Source organism: Taudactylus pleione, unplaced genomic scaffold (assembly GCF_031769625.1).
Source record: "Taudactylus pleione unplaced genomic scaffold, aTauple2 ptg000069l, whole genome shotgun sequence".
Classification (NCBI taxonomy): Eukaryota; Metazoa; Chordata; class Amphibia; order Anura; family Myobatrachidae; genus Taudactylus; species Taudactylus pleione.
Window position 1 is genome coordinate 4109855 of NW_028284471.1, and position 12168 is coordinate 4122022.

Consider the following 12168-nt stretch of genomic DNA (forward strand, 5'->3'; position numbering starts at 1 on the left):
TGTATTTTACTTTTGTAAGGCAGCCTTTAGATATATTTTGTGGCTGACTTTTGGAGGAAAGTATTTTAGAAATGCTGTTTTTAAACTATTAAATTTTTTGAGACGGCCTTCCATGTTTGTAGAAAGATGTCCCATAGCATAAAGTTTAGCTGAGATCTGTCCTGCTGATCAAACTTTGTTCAATTAGTCACCTATGATAACACTTATGTGAAGATATTATGACTATGATACAACTATGCAATTATAACTTAATTTCAATGTGAAAGACTACAGGGTAACTCTAAATTTTCTGTACTTTCTGCACAAAGTGTTCTGGTTCTTTTACCTATTGCAACAATACCTGAATAATTATGTGATGCTTGAATCCTCTCTCCCAACATTATTGGTACATTAAAAATGAAAACAAATCAAAACAAAAATACATTAAGGTTATTCTCTAAAAAAATAAAATAAAAAACATTTTTATAAAATTGAGTCTATTCGTGCTATTTTAAAAATGCATAGTTTTGTTTTCAATCCATTTATCCTCTACCACAAGTTGGTGGATAATTTAAATACATTGAGATTTGAAGCTCTGTTTTAAACATTCACATTATATTACTAATGAATTATTTGTTCACACAATGTAAACTATATTTTTTATTTTATTTTTTACATTATCTTTTACAAAATGATATTTCATACTGAGAACTGCTTCCTAATCTAAAGGTTTCAAGATTATAAATGTGGCTTTTAGTATTACACTATATTCTTTTCCTCTCACCTTGGGATTCTTTGTTCATTGGAGACTTTAATTTCTAAAGCTAGGTACACACTGGAGCGACGGGCATTCGTTCCAACATCAGAACAAATGTCAGTTGACAGTGATTGTGCGTCCACACTGGACGACTTTAATACGTCATTTATTAATAATGCATTGGCCGCTAACGATATCGCTAGGTTTGATGTGCAACACATCAAACCTGGCGATCGTCGCTAGCGCAGGACTGCGCAATAGCCGGTAGACATTGAGCGATGTAGGCGATATGTCATTACAAAACGGCATATCATCCCGACATCGCTTCAGTGTATACCTAGCTTAAGATATTTATATATGCCTGTTATGAAATAATTATGGAGCAGCAAAGATTCCTAGTAATAATACAGAAGGCTTAAATACTGTTAAACAAAACACTGACTATATAACTAATGGAGGAAATTATGTCATATTGTATGTCAGAGTAGGATTCTACTGAAATTTGTCAGGAGGATTTCATAGTAGAATCTAGCCAAGCAGAAATCTCTTTGATCCATGACATGAGAAGCTTTGAATGCCATGGACTAGCAGTAACTACAAAGACATTACTATACAAAAGTAATCCTGTGCAGTATAGTGGTGCAGTGGCAGCTTTATTGAAAAGTAAACTTGAATAAAAAGTCTAGTTGAGAAATGAATATTATGGTGCAGAATTTCTCCTAAGGACAACCTGCAAGGCAGATGGGGATTCACTTTCCTTGTGAGCAGCTATGCCCATGTCTTCTGATGTGGAACGACCTCTGGTTTCATGTGACTCCTGGATGGGATGAGCATTTGACCAGTATGCAGATTCAAACCTGAACTCCTGGATCCTGGCATGTAGGTCTTTCAACTGTGCCAGCAACCTCTGGTCCTGTAGTCTCATCTCAGACTAAAATAAGAAATAAATAGGACTTTGTTTATTGGCACCACACCATAAAGTCAAAGATTAGGAAAGAGACAGAATGATTAGACTTTCTATTATTTAAAAAAAAAAAAGGTCACATGATGGCTGTGAACATGAGAATAAGCAGAGAAAGGAGCATATGATCTTTCTTTCAACATGTTTCTTATTCACATAGGGGTTGATTCTGAGTCACAGACAATGGCGATGGTTTAGCGATTTTTTTTTTGCTACTGCGCGTGCACGAAAACTTGTACAGCGCATGCGGTACACTGTGTATATGCACAGAGTCACAGTAGCATTTGAAATGCGTTGGTTACGTGATATAAGCGGTCAGAATCCTGACGCCGGCATCCCGACAGGTTTAGAACACCGACACCTGTCGGTAAGCATCCTAACCCTACCCCTCTCTCCCCGCAGCCTAAACCTAACCCTCCCACCCCTAGTGCCCAACCCCCCACTCCACAGCCTAAATCTAACCCTCCCGCTAGTGCCTAACTTCACCACTTGCCGTCGGGATGCCGGCGCGGGGATTCTGACTGTCACAGCATCTGCATACAAAAACGCAGCATCGGTCACCGATCATTCAGTCCTGAGTGAGTCTATGGTCCCGCAAAATGGACGCAAGAATTGAGATGCTGGAGCTATATTCCTTGTGTGGAAACACTGCTGCTCATTTTTTCTCTATTCGAGACCCCCAACGGTGTGGGCAGGTATAGGATGGTGTGTTTAATAATCTCACTATCCTAACAGGGATGAAATGTGGTACTGTAGCTGCATGACACATGAGATGGTAGATGAACCAACCCAGCTCTAATCTTACCAGTTCCCTCCTCAGCCAGGACAGGGCGGGACCCAGTGGCATCTCCATAGTGAGATGTGTCCTACTCTGCCAGCTGTTGAGGATCGGTGCTTCCCGAGTGCCACCAGCTGTTACTGGAGGTCCATTCTCCGTGTAGGAGTATCATGGCAATTTGGAAGCCTGCAGATAAAATGAGCGCATGATTGCAAATTCGGAGTCCACGACTCTCCCCAATCCCTCAGGTTAGGAAAAGTGCCTCTTTATACACGTATAACCAGCGTTAAGGTGTAAGATGGCGGTATCCATTAAGGACACGATGACACTACTGCCACATCTGACCGGCCGAGGGCGCTGCCAAACCAATCTCCTCCCACATGGTCCATGATGGAGCTGATGTCCTGCTCTTGCGCTGTCTCCTGGGTTATTCTGCTGCTGTATCAGCCATCAGCCGTCTCATGGTACTAGAGAATCCCTAGACCTGCTCACGTCTCTGTAACATGAATGCCATGGTGGAGGCGCTGTGATTGTTACTGCACACACACTTCAGGGTATGTCTGCACGCACAGCAATGCCGCGGTGACAATGCAAGGTGTCCCGGGGTGTGCACAGGTCAGTGGTTGCTGCACACACTGCTGTATCAGTTGTGCATGGTGCTGTGATTTGTGTATCCAACAGTGCCCGCGGATTTCACGGTCTCTTTGTGTAGAGGTCGTCTGGGTGGTATTATCTGGTAGAAAGCAGTGTTGCACACAGCTTGGGCTGTAGATAAATTATAAAGAGGTCGTGGTAAGAATAAAGTTGCATGTTTTGTCTGGTGCATAACAAATGTAGTATGTAGGCAGGGTGTGCAATTAAGGGTTTTGTTTACTGTGTGTCGTTACTAGCTTGGGGATCTCAGTGGGGGTGTTGGGACTACGGGGATACTACGGGGATAGTGACACTACCACACACAGGTAAGGGCTGATTTATAGCTAGTGTCAAGTTTATTCCTCGCTGATTTCTTCAGAATTCTATTTGTGTACAGCGATGCTTTCCAGTAATTCTGTTGGTGTTGTTTTGTGTGTACGTCTTTCCGTCGCTTGCATAGTGATTGTATAAATGTGTCTGGATTGATTTGCCGTGGTATTTGTGTGTACATGTTTTGTAATGCTGTGTGTTAGGGACTGTATAATTGTGTGATTTACGTGTTTGGTGTTCTACTGTATGTTATTGCCTAATTGCCTTGTGTAGGTGTGTGATGGTGCTGAATGGACAGCTCCCAGATGATCTCCAGGGACCACGACTGTGATAAGATGTAATATCTGTCTGTGACAAGCACTCACCCATCACCCCGGTGACCCTACCAAAGCTGCCTGCTCTGTAGTACAGTAATCCTTATCTTTATTTAATATTAGGTGAATGCCTTCCCTTTATGGGAATTCATTCATGTTACAGGATGTAAATCAGACTTTTGCATCAACACTGATCAGAGCTGTTTGCCTCCATTTCTGCAGTTAAAATCATCACAAATTATTTATCATCATTTCTTTCATATAAACAAGTGCAACAGAGAATGTTTAATCATTCACATCAATTCCCAAAGTCTATATTCCTTACAACCCACAGATTAAGCAGAAGCCAATTAACCTACCAGTATGTTTTGTTTTTATTTTTACTAGTTATAAACTGGAACACCTGGAGGAAACCTACACAAACACAGGGAGAATATATAAACTACATCAATAACCTTATTATTACACCATAGTAGTGTGGTTCTCACATATAGGAAAACACCTTTTCAGAAAAAGCAGTGTTGAAATCTAAGCATACATGAACATGTGTGTATGCATGCAAAATTACTTTAGGTTGTAAAAATAGAACAGCAGATTGCCTTTGTTACCTGCTAAATTTGAACAATAGTTGTGAAAACAATTTGTTTATTCAGATTGTGAAAAAAAGGTCAACTTTGAGACTTAATTATTAAAAAATAAATCTACAATTTGCAAAAGCTTTCTGTAATTAGATTATACATGTTTGACTGTTTATATTTATAAAAACAGTTTGCTTTAGCTGCACATCAATGGCTGGGCTGTTAATGTAATTGCAATGACATATACTGTAGATACAAAAACACTTGTGGGTTTCTGGGACATTGATGATCCATAAACCTTTATGCAATGCATACCCTCAGTGCTGTGGCCCAGTTTTATGAATGAAAATTCTACAACACCTTTTATTTCTTCCCTACTCAGCTGCAGTTTGAAACAGTTCTGTGAGCCCAGCATGATCAGCACCAGAATCCATCAATGGCTTCTTCATACACCTTGGAGCTAAGAGATCTCAGCATAAGACATAGTGTGGATGGCCAAACCCATCATGGTTGCTCAACTACCATCAGGGGTTTTGAGAACCCATCCTACGAAGAACTTGGAGAGACCAACTTTGGTCAAGATTCCCAAGATATCCAGGGGTCAAGTCCTGCATCAGAAGTTAGAGGGTGGCTTGCAAAGGAGAATGGATCTCCTCACTCTGAGGATTGTCGAGAACCAGAGTTAGCAAACCATTCTGTTGATTATGGTTTCATGTGTTCTTTAGTCCTACTGGTCAGTGGTATAGTGCTTGTGGCAGTAGCTTATACAATACCACGGGAAGTGCGGGTAAGCCCGGATTCTGTGTCTGCACGTGAGATGGAGAGGTTGGAGCTTTACTATGCACGTCTTGGCTCACACTTGGACAAATGCATTATTGCTGGGTTAGGTTTGCTCACCTTAGGGGGCACGCTCCTCTCCATGCTATTAATGGTCTCAATATGTAAAGGAGAGCTGTACCGCAGGAGGAGATTCACTGTGGCCAGAGGACCAAGGACAAAATATGGTTCTCTCAACCTGAGAATGAGACAAATGACTACAGAAGGTGGGCAGGTACTGGTGGAACATGAGGTCCTTGAAATGACAAACAATGTTACTCAACTACAACAGGAGCCTTGAATGTATTGATAACACTTTAAAATATGATAGCAGACAAGGGGTTTCAGTTCCAGATGAGCAAATATGCTAGTATAGTGGCATTAATGTTTAATGAGGTCAGATTATTCCAGGCCTGAGAGATGCCTGCTGTTCCAATCTCAGTAACAGTGGGGGAGGGCTGGGGAAAGATAGAAAAACCTTACTCCTGGATCTACATTGTAGCACAGGTTTAAGGCAACCTGTGGCTTGGGAACTGCCATGGTACTACTACACCCAGCACACCAAGGACACTGACCTCTATAGAATGTTACGATTAAGAGAATGTTGTCTTCATGAAGACCAGAGATTTTAAGAATTCCTATGTGAGCACATTTATTTAATAGTTTGGAGTCACTACTCGTAAACATTAACAAACTTGTTTATCCTGGTTTAAAATTGTGTTTTTAAGCTTGTGCAAGATGCATCATTCGAGAGTTATTTGTAAAAAAAAAAAAACGTTTTGCTGAAATGTAATTGGTGGAGTACATTTTTCTTTTACAAACAATAGGAAGGGCTGTATAATTTTACTATTAATAGGGCACATATTGCTGGTTAAAAAACCTATACAAAAATTTACTACATCCCCAACTTTACATTTTATGAAAACTGTCATTGTTTTTACCAATAGTTCTTCAATGATACAAGAATTAGTTTTTGGAGTATCAGGGGTCTATTTACTAAGCAGTGTTAGGAGAAGTGAAGAGTGAAAAGTGATAAGGTGCCAGCCAATCAGCTATTAACTGCCATCTCACAGGCTGTGTTTGAAAAATGACAGTTGGGAGCTGATTGGCTGGCACCTTATCACTTCTCCCAACACTGCTTAGTAAATAGACCCCTCAATCTTGCAAAAAATATAGGAAAATGGAGTTTTAATCTGTAAATGTTACAGGTCATCTTATGCTTAAACATAAAATACAAATACACTGGGATAGGTACAGGATGCCAGCGCTTGGGATCCCGGGGGGTAAAAATCCCGACGTCTGCATCCCAAAAGTGTTAGGATACAGACACCTGTATCCTAACCTTCCCCCACTCCTTACCGATGCCTGAACCTAACCTCCCCTTCTAGTGCCTAAACTTAACCCTTCCCCCAACCACGCTACTTACCTTCGGGATGCCGGCGCTGGGATTCTAACAGGTGTCGGGATTCCAGCGTCAGTATTCTAACCGCCGGCATCCCCTGTCTCGGGATACTGAACATATCCCAATTCACTGCCTGAGTTAGTGTAGGCTGCAAAATTGCATATCGAACGTATTTGGAAAACTGCAGCTGCAAAATTATGGCCATACACCTGTATTGTGAATTGTACTTCTTAAGAAACATGCAACTCAAAATAGAGGGTACATATGTGGCTACGGTAAAACAGATTCTGAGTATATCTTGAGGCGCGGGTGTAAAGATACGGCCATCTTCATCAACTTGATGACTATCTGAAAAAATACCTGCTGTAATTTTATTTAAAACTAAATAAATTACAAAAAAATAAAATAAACACCTCCCCTCAAAATATGTAACAAGTATCAGTGCTTAAAAACTACAAGTGGCAGCATGCCTAGGCTGTCAGAGCATGCTAGGACTTGTGGTCCTACAAGCATCAGAATGCCCTGGTAGCAAGGGTCTGCTGGAACATGTAGTGACTCAAAACTAAACTGGAAAAAAAACAGATCAGTTTTAATTAAAATAAACACTCACTCAAAGCTCTTGTTTACGTCTGTATTCTATTCCTAAATCCATAGGAAACCTGCTTTCCTCAAGTAGACCAAGGGATTAAAAAGAATTAAGAAAAAAACATGAGAATGACACTACTTGCTTCTTTTTGATCCTTCATTCATTTGCATTGTGTCACCGCATGGAGCAAGTAGCATAGTTCACTTATGGTTTCTTATTTTTAATGGCTTCGGACCCGTCCGTTGTCTCTCTACTGTAGAAGTAATCACCCAAGGTTACAGCACTGGTGCGGCTTACTTATCTTTAGGGGAAGGTGATGTGGGTTCATTACTCAAAGGCTAAGAGAGCAGCAATAGATGCATTAAAAAGGCGTATCTGGGGATGAAGCCATAACTTCCAGTCTACTTGCCAACACGCAATCTGCCTCCAGATGTAGGGTGACGCAAGTATTTATTGTGCGTGTGCAGTGTGGCAGAGCAGATTTTTGTGGTCACAGTTGCTCATAATTCCAAATCAGACCGACAAACTGGGTGGTGGTACTGAACAACGAAGAAAAGATATATTAGAATAGATTTAAAATTGATTTTCATCGATTACAAACCAATCAAAATCTATCAACATCGATGTTTCTGGGGCTAAATCACACATTTACTAATACTTAAAAAAAAATAAAAATTGTGTTAGTAACATCAATGTTGATCGTTGATCGATTTTAAATCGATATTAAAGTATTCCCCTAAGTGGCTGTAGGAACATGTATGGCACAATGCAACTAGGTTACATAACCATTCTCTGCAAGGTGCACATCTATTGGCTTGTTTATGCCTGCACCATAAACTGCAATGTGAGAGCATGTTACATTTGGTCCCCAGTAATTGCATTACTGGTCTATCACAACTTAACACAGACATGGAACAAGTATTTCTGATTATTTTGCATGATATTGCTATTGCTGCACAGCAAATGGTTACTAACACTGCTGCCAATTGTCGCCAAATGCTACACCATAGCATATCCAGGGACCAATGAAATAAGACCTTGCGCAACATATTTGATGATAATGGGCCACAAAAAATAACAAAGAGGTGGGAACACTTATTTGAATTAGCTTGGACTATCTGTAACTCTCCAGTTGTGGAACTACAAGTCCCAACATGCTTTTTAAATGAAGGACTGACAAGTAATACTAGGTGAACCATACAGAGCTGCGCATATATTATATAAAATATTTTAACAAGTTACAGGAGCAAAGCATTATTATTATTGTATTAGAACATGCATAAAGAGTGGAGGATATCAGGTTTAGGAAAACATAGGAATAGTTACTTTACTGAAATGTTAGTAGATTGTTTGGAGACTATCCCACCTGAGCTTGTAGAGGCTAATATAATAGGGGGACTTAAACATGATTGGCATAGCCATAAGGTTATCGTAAATCTGGGAGAAAACAAAAAGGGATCAAATTGTGTTTCAGGTTGTTAGGAATACAATGGGAAGACAGTATGGGCCATGTGGGTCTTCTCTGTCATCAGATTCCATGTGTGTGTATTTATGTGAGAGATGGGCAAATTTAAGCAATAATTTATAATGGATAAGTAGAAAATAATAGTGTAAAAACTGAGCCATAACAAAAGTAGTCCACCACTATAAAGGGTGCATTAAAACAGGTTTTCATACAATGTTTTTCTGGGACTGACATAATTCTGGGGCTGTGACATATTGTCAATACCTGCGAGTCAGTCCGGCTTACAATGAACTTACCATGTGAACTTCCCTAGGCAATACTTTAAGGTCATTAGTGAAAATTCAGATCTGTGGCTCTTTCAGCAGATGCCGTTTGGAGGAGTAATAGACCCATTTTTATAAAAATTTCCATTAAGATTCCAATTGTAATAATGACAATATCTCCTGGGGTTCAACATTGTGCAGATTGTGACAGACACAGGCAAAAATGAAATTTCATTTTGGAGGGTGAGATATTGAAATTAAGTTCTTAGGGTGTTCCTGGTCCTTTTTTTTTCTCCCACAAATGCATTTGACTTTTTTTATGCCTTCTAAAATGGCCGGGGTTGGGCTTCAGTCTATACTTTCAATAGAGCTCTCTCTCCACCAACCAAATGCATTTTATACAAGAAAGTACCAATGTAATAAAGTTATACGATAGTGACATGTAAGCTGGGTACACACTGAGACGATGTCGGCACGATATGTAGTTGCCAGCCAAATCTGAATGACATATCGGCTGCATCGCTCAGTGTTTACGGCTAATATGCGCACTCCCGCGGTCGCATGCGATATCGTCTGATCGGTCGGGCTACACGTCCAACCAGACGATATCGCCCCGTTGCAGGCAATGAAAGATGGAACGAGTGATTCTTCCGTCGTTCATTACATAGTTCTAGTGTGTACCCGTGATACGATATGTCAGCCCAACATCGTACCAGTACACATCGCTCAGTTAATGCGGTTGAAAAAAGTCTATTACAGCTCTATCAAGTTAAACTCTTCAGAAATTCTAAATGTGTTAATCCAGAGGATAACAAAACAGAACAGCCAGGGCAGAAACAGGGGCACTAGCGAGCTAGGCAACGCATGGCACTTCAGCTGTTGTGGAACTACACATCCCAGCATGCCCGGCCACAGTTTTAACATGCCCGAACACCAAAACTGTGGCAGGGCATGCTGGGATGTGTAGTTCTACAGCAGCCGTGTGTCATATAAAGTAGCGTGCTGCAGGGCTAGATAACAAGAGTATAGGGAGAATTCAATAAGCAGCCTGATATGCCCCACATCTAATTGATCGCACTGTGCGGGGAATAGCTATTCAATCAATTAGCCTTTTACCCGCGAGGTAAACATTGGGTTAACATGCACAAACTCAATGAGTCCACGTAAACTGTGCAATCAAAGGCTTTCACCGTGCATTAAACCCTTATCTGTGTTCATTTTATCGCTGACTTTTCCTTGCAGCTCCTAAAGCTGTGAGGAAAAGTCAAATGCTGGGTCTTAATGTGCGGGGTAAACCCTGCTAATTATAATCAGCCGGCGTGGGTAATTAGCTGCAAAGTTTACCTAATTGAATCTATGTGTATGTACTGCAAATGACCCTTAAATAAAATTATATTTAGCTGTCTGTAAATCGTGTAGCGCTTCTGTAAGGGATTGAACATGAGGTCAGGGTAGTGTTGTACTAGAACTGACCAGCACATAGAGTGATCTAGACGAGTAGAGATAACATGGTAAAGAGTGTAGAATATGTGACTGTTTTGATGTGTAGGCATAATCCCAGGGATATGTGGCTTCCTTAATGGGAAAACAGGACTACTCCTCACATCAAACTAGCACAGTTATAAAATCTACACTCTTACCAAGTTACCTCTGTTCTTCTCCCTCAGTCATCCTTTATGACATCAGCTCCTATATAGCACTACCCCAACCATCAGGATTTATCACCTACAAGCATGTAAAACTCCAATTGTGACAGTTACCAACTCATGCAGGAGGCAAAGAATGCGGTGCATTTGCGGTAATAGAAATGTACCACATGACCAAAACTTTTTAACAAGATTTAGCTTCAGTCAGGTCCTGATTGCCCTACAATTTTTGTTATAGCTAATAGAAGCATAATGGTATCATTTAGGATTTCGGCTCTTCATGATATGCAAATTAGCCAGCATCAGTTCGGTATACTGACAAAGGCCTGATTCAGAAGGACTTTCCTTCGCTCGTTGTGTCTGATCAAAGGGGGCGTGCTGTCGATGTTGATTGACAGCACGCCCCCTTTGGTGGGCGTGCCGGGGCGTGCCTCCCTGACGGGGGCATTCCCACGGGAACACCTACCATCAGAAGCCGGCCCACTGACATCACTAGTGATGTCAGTGGGAGTGATTTTGGCTCTGATAGAGCCAAAATCACTCCGGGGCTTGCGGTTGAAAACCTCAACCGCAGGCTCCGGCTCGCAGTTTCGATGGTCGCGATGGTCACGACCATCGCGGCCATCAAACTGCACGCTCGTATAGGCTGTGGGTGGTGACCCACAGCTATACGAGCGTCCAGGATGACGCTCCATAATTATGGAGGGCGGCCCTCATTCAGAGCGTGCGCTCTGCTCAGAGCGTACGGCTCTGAATGAGGGCCAAAGTTTTAATCAGAAGAATATTTTTTTTTATGTTGAATCCTAAAACATGGATTTGGTACATAACCAATTAGAATTCTGGTGGAAGGTAGGACCAATAGACAAAACACTGATGCTTCGGCAATGGTCATACTAAAATTATAGATATGTGCTGATTTGATCCTTCAAAGTTTGTTGCTATCTGTAGTCACACACTAAGGGCCTGATTCAGAGCTGAACGCTCTGACCAGAGCGCTCGCTCTGAATCAGGGCCCTCCTCTATGAAAATGGAGCGACCTCCTGGACGCTCGTATAGCTGTGGGTCACCCACAGCTATAGCGAGCGTCCATGATGATGGTCGCGATGGTCTTGACCATCGCGATCATCGGACTTGCGACGGAGACCCTGCGGTAGGGTCTCCCTGCCACAAGCCCTGGAGTGATTTTGGCTCTATCAGAGCCAAAATCACTCCCACTGACATCACTAGTGATGTCAGTGGGGCCGGCTTCAGACGGTAGGCGTTCCCATGGGAACGCCTCCATCTGGCAGGCACGCCCACCAAAGGGGACGTGCTGTCAATCAACATCGACAACACGCCCCCTTTGGTGCGAGACCCGGAGCGATGGAAAGCCCGTCGCTCCCCAGGTCTCGCGCATGCGCACGACGGAGCTCCCTCCGTCGTGCGCATGCGCAGTGGGGAACATCGACCCGCTTGCGAGCGTACTGCCGCTCGCGAGCGGGTCTGAATGACCCCCTAAATTTCTTCATGAACTATATCACACATAGGGCCTGATTCAGCAGCGGACTCGATGCCGATATTTAGGCAAATCGAGGGATTATTTGCCATTGTGCATGCGTGTAATTCACACTGCACACGCGTTGCGATTTGCTTTGCGGTTACATACGCAAAGATGATCCAT

The 12168-nt window shown here is 42.0% G+C and overlaps 1 protein-coding gene and 1 long non-coding RNA gene across 2 annotated transcripts; one reads left to right on the forward strand and one right to left on the reverse strand.

The window, feature by feature from the left end:
- Nucleotides 1–1370: 1370 nt before the first annotated feature.
- LOC148534258 (uncharacterized) lies at nucleotides 1371–3186 on the reverse strand. The gene is made up of 2 exons (XR_015877667.1): nucleotides 2503–3186; nucleotides 1371–1667 (listed from the first exon to the last, which is right to left on the reverse strand). It is a non-coding gene; the product is annotated as an uncharacterized LOC148534258 (long non-coding RNA).
- TMEM74B (transmembrane protein 74B) lies at nucleotides 2734–6130 on the forward strand. Its single transcript, XM_088467058.1, has 2 exons — nucleotides 2734–3090; nucleotides 4713–6130. Exon 2 carries the CDS (start codon nucleotides 4767–4769, stop codon nucleotides 5445–5447), a length of 681 nt encoding a protein of 226 aa, XP_088323184.1. The 5' UTR covers nucleotides 2734–3090; nucleotides 4713–4766; the 3' UTR covers nucleotides 5448–6130.
- The last annotated feature ends 6038 nt before the right edge of the window (nucleotides 6131–12168 follow it).

Bases quoted from the DNA above. Each gene is read 5' to 3' on its own strand.
- TMEM74B (XM_088467058.1), top strand. From the start codon at position 4,767: ATGGCTTCTTCATACACCTTGGAGCTAAGAGATCTCAGCATAAGACAT.